Source organism: Etheostoma spectabile, chromosome 1, assembly GCF_008692095.1.
Source record: "Etheostoma spectabile isolate EspeVRDwgs_2016 chromosome 1, UIUC_Espe_1.0, whole genome shotgun sequence".
In the NCBI taxonomy this organism is placed as follows: domain Eukaryota; kingdom Metazoa; phylum Chordata; class Actinopteri; order Perciformes; family Percidae; genus Etheostoma; species Etheostoma spectabile.
This window is the reverse complement of record NC_045733.1, coordinates 19950085-19962708: the sequence shown is the minus strand read 5'-3', so window position 1 is coordinate 19962708 and position 12624 is coordinate 19950085. Positions and strand designations below refer to the sequence as shown.

At 41.7% G+C, this 12624-nt stretch overlaps 1 protein-coding gene across 1 annotated transcript in view; it reads left to right on the top strand.

Moving 5' to 3' along the window:
- ntrk3b (neurotrophic tyrosine kinase, receptor, type 3b) overlaps nt 1–12624 on the top strand; it is a 171315-nt gene that overhangs the window by 98664 nt on the left and 60027 nt on the right. The window contains 1 exon segment of the mRNA XM_032523479.1: nt 143–245. Coding sequence (XP_032379370.1) covers nt 143–245 — 103 coding nt within the window.

The window sequence follows — 12624 nt, the reverse complement described above, 5'->3', positions numbered from 1 at the left end:
TCCCCAGACTTCTGTAATCTATGAGAACGCAGTATTCACAATCTAGTGGATTAAACTCTGATTTGCAGTATTTAAGGTGATCAGAGATGTGGAGAGGCTTATGATGTGATCACCGTCTGACACAGCATTTCATTTCTCTCAGGTTTCCATCGCTGTGGGTTTGGCAGGCTTCGCTTGCGTCCTGCTCCTCGTCCTTTTTGTTCTCATCAACAAATACGGCCGGCGCTCCAAATTCGGTATGAAAGGTAAGACTACGCTAACATGCAGACAGGCGGATAGGCAGGCCGATAGTTAGCTTTGTTTTCTCCTTTCTGCCAGTTGCATCAGTGTGCAGACTCCATTCCCTCAGCTAATCTCTTCAAAACCTTTGTTCACCAGAATATGTACACATGCAGCTACTGTGAAAGTCCTACTTTTTACTGCACTACACTTTACTCACATCCCACTAGGACTCATTTGGGGGGAAAAAGAAAGGGTTTTCCCATTTGGAGACAGTATTAACGGTCTTGATGCTTGTTACTGGATACTGGAATAATGTGTTTCCTGCTAAAGGCCATACATTTGCAACCACCCATACATGCACACATATGGACTAGCTAGATCAATACTAAAGGGCAGTGTGCATGCAAACAAGGTCTATGCACTGTACATACACCTCACACAGTCACCATGTCGCTAGAGCGGTTGCCGAAAAGGATCCTGAATTAATTAGTGGACTCGGCGCTGTCGATCATGCTGAGAAATTCAATAGGATTAAACATGGCTTTTGTACATGCTGAGCTTTCATTTTGGGTCAGCTCCAGGTTTTGCTTGTCTCTGTGGCATTGGCGTTGTGGAAGAGGCGAAAGCTGTCATAGGGCTGATCTAGGAACAGAGAGCAGAGATGAGAGGACCGGTAGCGGCTCAGGTCCTATGATTCAGGTTTCAAGTGTTTGCCCACCCAACTGCAGCTCTTATCAGTTGGCAGGCTGAGTAGTGGATTTTGCATTTGTATGGTGGACTGTGGGGGGTGAGTTGTGGATTGCTCCCAAAAACATGCTCTCCTGCGTCCCTTCGTGACAAGCTCCTGATCATGCCCCATATACATCTCTTCTTCTCACTGGGTTTTGTTTGGATTCATTCGTCAATTTCTAGCATTTGTCACTTTTTTCTTGTACATCACACTATGTTCCAATACCACAAACCATTCATATCGTCAGCATGGTGGAAAGTAGCGATAGCCGCCACCACCCCTTAATTAGCTACGTTACAGGACTAGTGTTTGTTACTCACCTTGGTAAAGAACTCTCCACTGTAATTATTTAGGGGGTGGCAATTATTGCATTGGCTCTTATCAATGATGAGTCTTAAACAGTAGTTAATGAGGCTTTACAGACATCTTTGTAATGTCACAGCAAGTCATACAAATGTATGCTATGCTAACAAATTGGTTCGACCCACAAAACAAAAGTTATCAAGTCAAAATAAGAAATAAAGTTTGCATGTAAGAGACCACATGCACTGGCAGTGTTGAGAGCTCAATGTTCAGAGCATCCAGTGTCAAAGCCAGAGTAGTCTGGCATTGCTGTGAAGTTAAGTCTGTCCCCAGATACAAACTCGGATAGGAGAAAAAAACGCTCTGGGTTGTTTGTATCTCTTTAAACCAATCACAATCGTCTTGAGCGGCGCAAATTTCCTAACGTAGTGACGGTGGTTCTGCCGAATAGTCTAATGATGGACCTTGTTCAAGTGGAACATTTGCACCCCACAAAATAAAACTCCTCATACAATATTAAATGAAGATAACTGTTGACACCATACAGTAATGTGTGCTATTTAAATCAGCTGATACATGGTTACACCTCATTATCTCTTAACAGTGTATCTCTCTGTGGACCTCGTCCACAACAATCCCACCAATCAGTCCCAAAACGTCCCAGCTAGAGAGGACATGACCTAAACATATTCTCTGTAAAACTTCACAATCCTTCACCTAAGAAACAAACAGGCCTGCCTTGTTGCACCATCCAAATTTTCTTCCCAACCTTCCATATGTATTGTGTAACAGGCACTTCATCAGGCTTAGCCTGACAACATCCTCCCATGGATGCAGACTTCTGTACGACTTATTTCAACTCTTCAATTGCAGTTGCATTACTCCCTAAGCAGTAATCTATCTCATCCAAAGTTCTCTTGGACCCTGCGGGGCTTCTTTTAAAAAAATTGCATTGCATGGCTATCTCACTGAGTGCCACATGGTTCTCCAGCAACACTTGCTGCTTCCTACAATATGTTAAAATTGTCCGCATTGCTCAAGGGCACCAACACTGAAAAGCATATTTTCATAAACTTTTCTCTGCTCACATTTTTCCCAAGAGTCACTGAGCTCAGCTGCCTTGTTCAAGGTAACAACTAGTTTTATGAACTAATGTGATAGTGCAGGAATTAGAAACATATTGAAGGTTGAGCCGTAATGGTTTCTTACATTAGGTCAGTGTTGTGTGGAGCAGGTACAGCAGCATGGTGTGTCTCAGTGTGTTCTACCTTATTGATGCCATAATGTCTTCATGTAATGATTGACAAATAAGAGGCATCTAGGCTTCTCCTTTTCTATCAGGTAGTAGTTTGTATCGCCAGACTGCAGGTGTACATAAGCCACTTCAGTTTAAATAGAGATGCTGCCCCCTCCACTGTCACTGTGAGAGATTGAAGGTATAAAAGACTTAAAGAGCGGTGATGTCGGTGTGGACTCTTTCAGGACCTCACGCTGTTTGGTACAAAAGCCTGATTTGTCGTGTGTGTGTGTGTGTGTGTGTGTGTGTGTGTGTGTGTGTCTGTATCCCCTCCCACTCTTGTTCTGGAGAATCAGCTGGAAGGCTTGAAGAAGTCATTACCTTTGGATGGAGCCATAATGGATTTTCGCTCCACTAAATCACTGTGGCTCTTTTGGCTGTTTGAGTTTGATCACCGACCGTTTTTCTGGGCATCCAATAAAAACTGTTTTTCTTTTTTTGTGTGTGTTTGTGTGTGCATGTTTGTGTGTGTGTGTGTGTGTGTGTGTGTGTGTGCGTGTGTGTAGGCCACATTCAATTGATTTGCTAGCATTTCAAGGCCCACCGCCAGGTCCGTCCACTGGCTGCCCTGCGTTTACAGCTCTGACTGATATGCTCAGTTTATGTGGTTGTAATTGTGGTTTAATGTGTATGTGTGTGTGTGTGTGTGTGTGTGTGTGTGTGTGTGTGCACATATGTGCGCTGTACATAACCTGTTCCTCTGATCAAGATGTTGTTAACTTACCTTTCCAGCTAAAGCATCTTGCTGTCTGAGCAGCAATCACCCAGCACGTTAGCAATAAGTATTATGCTCCCCTGTTATCTTTTCTCATATTCTGGTAGAGAATTACCCCACCCCTGCTGCTGTAAGTGCAGCCCATAGACAACTAAATGTATATAATTTTGTCAGTTTCCCTGTCATCTACATAAACTCGTCTGAAAGGCAGAGATCCAATCCAGATGTGTGCATATATTTAGTGTTTAGACCTATTGGGTGCACCCTTTGTTTCTTGGAGTGGGTGAGGTAGACCTGTCTTTTAAAACTGTAACTGACTGTAAAAACACAACATGTTACAGACTTCACCAGGACTAAAGTGATTTTTGGCTTTAATTTAATTTAATTTTTTTTTTTTTTATCTTGGGATAACATACCTACAATTTATAGAATAAAATTACTATTTTACACAAGCAAAAAAGAGTGGAAGTGAAACTTGACCCATTCCTGGTTGTATTCTGTCATTATAACAACCCAGTAACTTACCCTGATCTGAATGTTGAAACATAACCATTTTGAACTAATTCTGAGGGTCCCAATAGGGCTTTGATTTGAATGCCACATTTTGTTGCATTCTGGGTATTTCTGTGGCTCGTCGACAATAGTTGTTGGCAGCTGCTGTGTGTTTATATAAGGAGCATATGATACAGGCTCTATGTTTGGCTACATGTCACTGCAGAGTTTAGACTGCAACCCAGTGAACAATCAGAGGCAGAGGTGGATGTCAGGAGGAAGAGACAAATGACGGAGGAAACGGTACGGAGTGGCGTTCATTTTAGACAGGTAGGACCATGGTAGCTATAATCAGTCGATCAAAGATGGATGTTTTTCTGAACAGAGAAACTTGATGTATTTGTGTATCATTCTTTTCTTTGCACATTTTTTTCTATTTTGTCTTTGATTAATGCAGTAAAGGTTTTCCTCTCAAAACGATCTTTTAATGTTTCGTACGGAGGCAACCAGAGGATGAATTCACTGCAACTAGCCAAAATAGTCTGGCACTAACCATCCGTGAAGTCCAGCCGTCCTCACCTAGAACAGACCTAGGGGTCGGATGTCAGCAGCTCATAACAGCTGACCATTTACATCTTTTATTAGGCGGCAGATCTCGTGCGTAGAATGGCTGATGTTGGGTGGATGGTCGACACAAACAGGACCAACAGTTGTGCCAAAAGTCACTCTTATTTTGAGATAAACCAAGCTTTATACATAATAAAATATAATTAATAATATATATATTATATATAATATATATATATATATATATATATATATATATATATATATATATATATGTGTGTGTGTGTGTGTGTGTGTGTGTGTGTGTGTGTGTGTGTGTGTGTGTGTATAGTGTATATTTATATTTCGTAAAATTTTAGAGGTAGGCAGGCTTTGTTACCTTTAGACAGAGCCAGGTTGGTGTTTCCAGTCTTTATGCTAAGCTAACTAGGCTGCTGGCTATAGATCCATATTTGCCATATAAACATGGAAAGTGGTATCAATCTTCTCGTCTAACTCTTGGCAGGAAAGCATCAAAGCATATTTTCCCAAAAGGACAAACTGCACTTTCAGACCACTGTGCCTGTTGGATAAATCACACACAAGTCTGTAAGTGCAGAGTGCATGTGAAAGAAATTTGGCCCTCAGTCTTTAACCCTATTAAATATTATGAGGCTGAAAATGCTGAACGAAGCAAATGACTGACTCATAATTGCTGAGACTCCAAGAAGTCAGGGTCAGATAAGGCCGAGTTAGAGGGGCTGGGCAGGAGGCTACCTGTGTCAAGGTGAGCAGACTCTGTTCTGGTTTAATGACATTTAGCCATCCAGGTGTGGGCCAGTAGAGCATGGTGTGTGACATTTTTAAGACATAGGCCAGACCGCTCATTAGGGTTTTGATCTAATCAACATTGGCAGTTTTCAGGTTTTTGGACATGCAGACATGTAATTAAATCACAGAGATGAGCAGAACACACTGAGACACACGCATGCACACACACACACACACACACACACACACACATATAAACTGTACCCCACGGCGGCTTGCTAGTCTCTGTGATCCAGGCGTGTGTGTCAGAGAGGCTTACCCTCTTCTCCGCTACATTACCTGAACCAGGCCTGGGGATGATCATGATCAGCCCTCCCCCCCCCACACACACACACTACAGCATTTACCGCATCACTGCCTGGCTTGGCCTCCAGTGACCAGAGTGAGCTCTGCCTCTGAGCAGCGAGACACGTCTGTCTACAGAGAGACGGGCAGGCAGACACTCCTGCTATGTGTCTGCACAAATGTCAAGCACATTTTCAGCCAAAAATCTATAAATTAAATGTGATTTGCATAGCCCGTTCAGCATAAGTCATACATGAAACAGACAGTCATCGCATTATAACTAAAGTTACCCGAGTACAGTACAATTTTGAGGGACTAAGTATTTCCATTTCATACCACTTTTCTTCCACTACATTTCAAGCAAAACATTTACAGAATCTGACACCAAAAAGTACTTTAGTTAATATTAGTTCCACCATCACTGCAGGCATACTAATCCACAGCCCCAAGTGGCGTCCTTGGTGTGATGAGGTCGATCCAACCTTGCAAAGCGAGGTGATATGGTTCCTTGAAAAAACACACAATTTTTTTTATGTAAATGTATGACTTTTTAATCTCAGAGAATATGATTTTTTTTCCTTAAATGTGTACATTTATTTCTCTTAAATCTCCCAATTTATTTTTCTTATAATATATTATATTTTGTCTCTGAATATGACCCCATTGCCCCAGCTATGCATTTAAAAAAAAAGAAATCCTACAATGTCCCTAATATGCTGTCATTTTTGAATATGTCATAGTGAGTCTTAAAAACAGGCATGTTACCCCCAGTAAGTGACAGCGGGCAGACAGGCTAACACATTCCCTCTGTGCATGTGGACAAGGTTTTTAGATGGAAGCCACCACTTGTTTGGCTTCTTTCCTTCCGGACAGGTGACAAAAGGACAGATCAGGCCCCCCCTGTTTAAACCACGGTGTCAAAAATATTTTTCTTTGATGTTTAAAAACCTTAGATTTAAACATATTCTACATGGTCAACAGACATACAGATCACACAGCTCTTGTCTTTCCTGCACACATGGTGTTTACCCTTTGCTCACTAGCTACAGCGCCAGCCATCTTAATTGACTGTAATTCATTCTTGTGAATGCGTGCGACAGATGAGGCCTGCCAAGAAAACAGCAACAGGCTCATTGGGGAAGTGTTTTTTGTTATATCTCTTCCCAAAAAAGAAGGCTGTTATCAGGAGTTAAAGTCCATCTTCCATCATGTCTGTCGTCATCTTGTTGTTTTTAGACTATCTCTGCCGCTGATGCGCCGATCGTCGGCATTTTAAGTGAACCCTAAAAGGATTTGGAAGCTGCTGACTGCACTCTCTCAGCCGCAGCATCTCACATGTCTTTCCTTAGCTCTTTTTGCACCGTGTATGAAAACTGAAAATACAAAAAAAGCCTGTTTATTTATTTATGTCACTTACAAGTTGCATGAGAGCCTTCCCTGGGAGTTTGGCTGTGGTGCTTGTGTGTCCCTGGATGGGTAGAGAGTGCAGGGTGGCCTAGGGTTGTTGCTGTGGATAGGTTGTTCCTGGTACAAATAGGATTGCTATTTTTTTGTTGTCTTTTATATTGGACTCCAGACAGTCAGCCTAAGACTGCCAAAAGCTAAGTGCCCTCTGTCCTTGTGCTATCTTTCAGCAGAGCTGTGCACTGTAAAGTATCTCCCAGTAAAAGGCCAGGCTTTGCAGAGTGGTCTTGCTGAATGCACTTTGACTGGGTGTTTGGAAGCGTCTTTCCTTTTAAGTCTTTGCTATCAATAGTTCAGAAGGTTTAACAATAGCTTGATATAACATCTTTAAAGTTTCAGGGTATGGCAGAATACAGATGTAGGAGTAGAGGAAGAAGCCACACTCTTCTACTGCAGGCTTTCTGAACGGCTCCAGCAATTTGACTCCGTCCCCCAGGGGGACTCATTTCAAAAATATCATTTTTGTTCCTTTCTCAGCCATGGAAAGCAACAAGATCCAGCTGTGTGTGAGTCATAAGTTTTTTGTCTTCTAATGAATACAAATGCAGTTACATGGTAAGACAGTCTAAAAACACTTTGTCAGAGTTTAAAAGATCAACGTCTCTCCCCTTGTCTTGTCTTTACATGCTTTCTCATATAGAATAAGCAAACAAAATATCTTCATAACCAATGCAGTTCATCGTTGATTCTTGTTTTCCATGCAATCAATCACGTCGTATTCTATTGGCCTGGGAGCCGGGACATGTGGAATGGTCTGTTCCACAGGCCTTGGATGAAACATGTGAACATCAAGGATGACTACAACAGGCGCTTCAGTACATAATGCATAGGTTATTCAATTCAGTTCAATTCAATTTTATTTATATAGCGCCAAACCACAACAACAGTTATCTCACAGCGCTTTTCATAAAAGAGCAGGTCTAGACTGTATTCTGTAATGTTATTTACAGAAACCCAACAATATGTGAAATCCAACACTTTAAAAATAGTCATACAGTGACGTAAGACTTCATTAAATGATAAAAGTGGTTTAACCTTTTGTACACTTTAAAAGTGTATAATTCTTCAGAAACTGGTTACATATTCAAGGCTAAGCAATTTTTAAACAAGCTCACTTTAATACAAGGAGTATATGTAATTACACAGCTCAAATGTCATAATAATAATTGAAGCAAAATGCCGTAAAATAAAATGAAAGAAGGGGTGATTACTTGAGGTTTCAGACAATGTCGTGTATAATATGACTGTGTATACTACTCAGTCAGTTACCCCACTGCACCGTCGGCTCGCCTATGTTTTTATTGTAGTTTATTTTTTTTATTTTGTTTTCAGTAAGCTCTATTTTTCAATCGGCTTGGTTGGGGACATTGTCTCTAGAGCTTCTTTCTTGTGAAGGCTCGTTCCCACTGTTTATTACAGCTCTGAGTTTGAACAGTTTTTCATCGCCTTCAGCACACTGTAAACCATTTAGGAGACGGACACTGTCTGAACAACAGGTCCATGAAAATGCACCAGGGACAACTTCTACATCTCCATGTTTCAATTAGTATTGATCAACTGCTGCTCCATACTGGGGTTGACTTTTCATTGTGTGCTTTATCTGAAATAGAGAAACATGCTCTGTGTATCTAACCATTACCTCTCTGCTTGTGTTCCGATGCCAGTCCTATCAAATATATGCTTAATTGTTTTTTTAATTTTCACACTTCTTAAAACCTTTTATTTAGCTCATTGTAGCAGTACATTTCTTAATATTGATCGTGCACTGCACACCCACAGTCTTTTGGCAGCCGTTTCCTGCTGCCCATATTTCTTTTGAGGACCTTGGTTTTGCTTGATTTCACATTGACAGCTGGCTAACAAGGAGGACATTTGTATAATTAACTTCCTGCCTACACCTCTCTCTGTGACTGGAATTGAAAGACCTGTGCGACCATTGAGCTACTGCTTCAGCATGTTGACCACATGGTGGGCTCATTCTGGATAGAGATGCATTCACGCAGTATTACCTTTTTTTCTTCTCTATTTTGCGAGACGCAAGATAATCTCTATTAGCTCCGTAAGCAATCATAAAAACGTTTATGTCTGTCTTGAACTTTCATTCAACCTCCCAAACATACAGTATCTTCCCCATCCTGGAGGACTTTGCTAATGATTATTACGCTCATATTTTCTGTAATTCACGTGAGGCCTTGGAATAGACTTATGCAGTAGTGCTGATGAGTGTCTTCCAGGTTAATGAACATGAAGGGACTCAGTCTCACCAGACCAGGAGTTCAGCTTGGACAGCACTCCTTAAATCCTGCAGCACAGCGCTGACGGTTCCCTGTGGGCTGCACCCAGTGTCAGCACCAGGGGCTCCACTCCTGCTTTTGGTACCGGTACTTTTCTCTTTTTGTTTTCCACTGTGGATTTAACCACCTCGGTGTTGGCGGGATTCTCAGCTGATCGTCATCGCGACGCTGTGTCAATCTGTTGGGGCATCATCTTCAACTCTCACTCTCACTGCACACACGTCAGTTGTATGCCGTAGTTTGCTGTACGGTGTGGTGGAGTATGAATAAGTACATTCACTCCAGTAATGTACTTCAGTCCAAATGTTGAGGTACTTGTACTTTACTTGAGTCATTTCTTATCATGCCACTTTCTACTTCTACTCCACTACATCTCAGAAAGAAATATTCTACTTTTTACTCTTCTGACAGCTTTAGTTACTAGTTACTTTAGTTAATAGTTATTTTAGTTACTCCACTACATTGATCTGACAGCTTTAGTTACTAGCTATTTTAGTTACTATTTACTTTAGTTACTCCACTACATTCATCTGACAGCTTTAGTTACTAGTTACTTTACACATTAAGATTTATGTATTTCTCACCAAACACATTTAGTTTATAAAATGTGATATTTCTTTATAAATGAAACTAACTAACCCAACAATATGACGGCCTACAAGTCCAGCTGAGATGATTAAACACTTAATTTATTCACAAACATGTTTTGATTGTTTCCAGGTTTGAGTACTATATAATATAAGTACATTTTAAGATTTTCAATGCAGGACTTTAACTTGTAACGGAGTATTTTTTACAGTGTTGTAATAGTAGTTTTACTTAAGCAAAGGATCTAAATATTTAAAATTTATGAAATCTGGGTCAAGTGAATAAAAATGTTGCGGTTGCTAACTGACTGGAGAGACAGTAAAACTAACCCCAACATCCAGCCCAATGAAGAGGGGGCGCTCAGTGGTAACCCGTCCACATCCAGCCCCGTGTTCCCGTGCTCAAACCGCTGGCATGCATCCAGTCTGGATGTTCAACTAATTATACCACACGGGAGAGCATCCACTCAGAGGTGGGGAGGTCATTTCCAGGGTTAGGGTTAGATGAATGAGATTTCTGAGAAAAAGAGAAGCATGCTGTGAAGGGTTTTAGCCCCCACTGTAACCACTAGTTCAGTCAGTGGGATCTTTAGCCAGCGGCCTGGCAAACAGCTCATTTTATGTAACTGCCTAATGTAGGGTGCCGCATGCTCACTCCTACGCTGGATAGGATTGTAAATCTTTTATACTGACACTGAAATTTATTTCTTTGCTGAATCAAATATGATGTTATAGTATGTGAGTGTTTTATAGTATACAGTATATCCAACTATAATCCCGACAATACTGCAAACGTATCATAGGTTTAATTAACGACAGGAGGTCAGCACTGGACTGGACTGTGCAGCACATTCTTCTGTGGTTAATGCTGACCTGTTCTACTTTGTATTGTTTAACAGTAAAAGTATTCCAGTATAACGTAGCTACACACAAAGATGACACACAAAAAGTACTGTAACAGTAATAATGACAAACTGCCGTGAGTCCATGAGCAAGGTTACTGTGGTTAGTTCACATCTGTGAAGTCAGGTGAACCGGTTCAGTGAGGATAACATCGTCTGTAGCCTAACGATTACCAACAGGCTTGGTAACGACCTGCAGGCTGGCGTGCTGGCGGACTCTGCACCAGAGAATATTCGCTCCAAACAGTTGGACGATGCTGCTCTCATTGTTCTCTGCGAAGTTAGCGGGAAGGGATGTAGCGTTTTATGTGGAGTGAGCCTTGGAGTCCGTAAAAATAGCCTTGTAAATGCTGTATTGCTTGTAAGGAAATAACAGGAGTAACAAACGAACCATCTTCATCTGACCGAAGTTATTTCTGTATCATGTATATGTTTAAAGTAATAACTGTAAAATCATACTTTCACCTATTTAGATATGCAAAAAGACTTCAAACCACTTTTATTCCCAAATTTTCTTGAGCATAAAGTGCAGTAATAGATGGACCGCATACAGCACGTCTAGCAGTCCAGTGCCATCAAATTCACCGTGATCAGGCCACCTAGCCTCTACTAGACATGGAGCTGTCCTTCCTCTCTGCGTAGTCCCATTGGCTCATGTTCCCATCAGCCTCTCCCCAGTTTGCATTAACACACCCCTGGGACCGGCAGACTGCAGCCTCCGTGTCATAGAGAGAGAACAAGTCTCCATCTTACATAAGGATGGTTAAAGTTTTAGCTCTGGAGAGTAATTGTTGTGTAATCACAACTGGGGGATTAATTATTCATAGACACACACAAACTCACACATACACAGAGCACATACACACAAAGTGAATCTCCTCGATTGTCTTTCTGCATCTCTCTGTCTCTCTGCTCTCTCCCTCTAATTGTCTCACTTTCCCTCTACCTTTCTTTCCGTATGTCTCTCCATCATCTGATCTCCTCTCTCTTTCTCCATCTCTCTTAACACACTAATGGAGTTAGTGAGTACCAAGGATAAAACAATTAAAACAAAATTCATTTGAATGAATTAAGGAGCAGGGAGCTGCAGTAGCAAACACTTCTGAGGCAAGACAAATTATCCTGCATGGCTGCTTTAGTAGCATTTTACAGTGGCTTTGTCCCACCTCATTAACCTGTGTATTAACCCGTAGAGAAGCGTTGTTAGTACACAGTAATGTAAAATAGATAGGGAGTGAATATGTGAGGAAGGAAATAGTTACAGCTCTGTGTTAACGTTGCTCTGGTCCTTCTGATGGACTCTGCTTACCTGTGAGTCTTCGAAGACTGTGTGGTGAATAACAAGTCATCTCCATGCATTTTCCAATATTTTCCAGTGAGCAGCAACATGAGATGCACATGATCTGCAGCCCTGAAGACTTCAGAGGCTGTTGCGGAGATGCCAAGGCCATCTGTGCTGCTCTAAGAGGGTGTGAAATGAAGATGGAGAGTGTGTCACACTGCGATGAGAGGTCATTACTGGCTCCTCAAATGCAGCTGATTATGTCAATTTTGCAGGTCACAGTCTTGTGGGTCACCACATTTTTTTATCCTCTTCGTCACTGTGACACCATAACACTTGGTAATAAGTCCAGAAGTGTCTCGAGTTCAAATGTGCACATAGAGCTGTGGTGCTCAGCAACAGCAGCTAAACGGGTGTCGCTGCCGATGATGAGATGCAGCCAGATGGCACCAGGATGTTGCTCCGTGTGCTCGGAGTCACTGCAACAATTGCTCTCTCTCTCCTGGCAGATTGTCATTTTATGTGTCTATGTGTGTCGTAATGGCTGACTACACTCGGCAGGTTGGGCATCTCACTAGCTCAAAAGAACCGTTTTCATGTGACTGGACTGGACTTCCTGTGATTTAGGAGGTCTACAGTACCTGTTGTTGCCCTGGTGACGTGTTCTTAAGCAA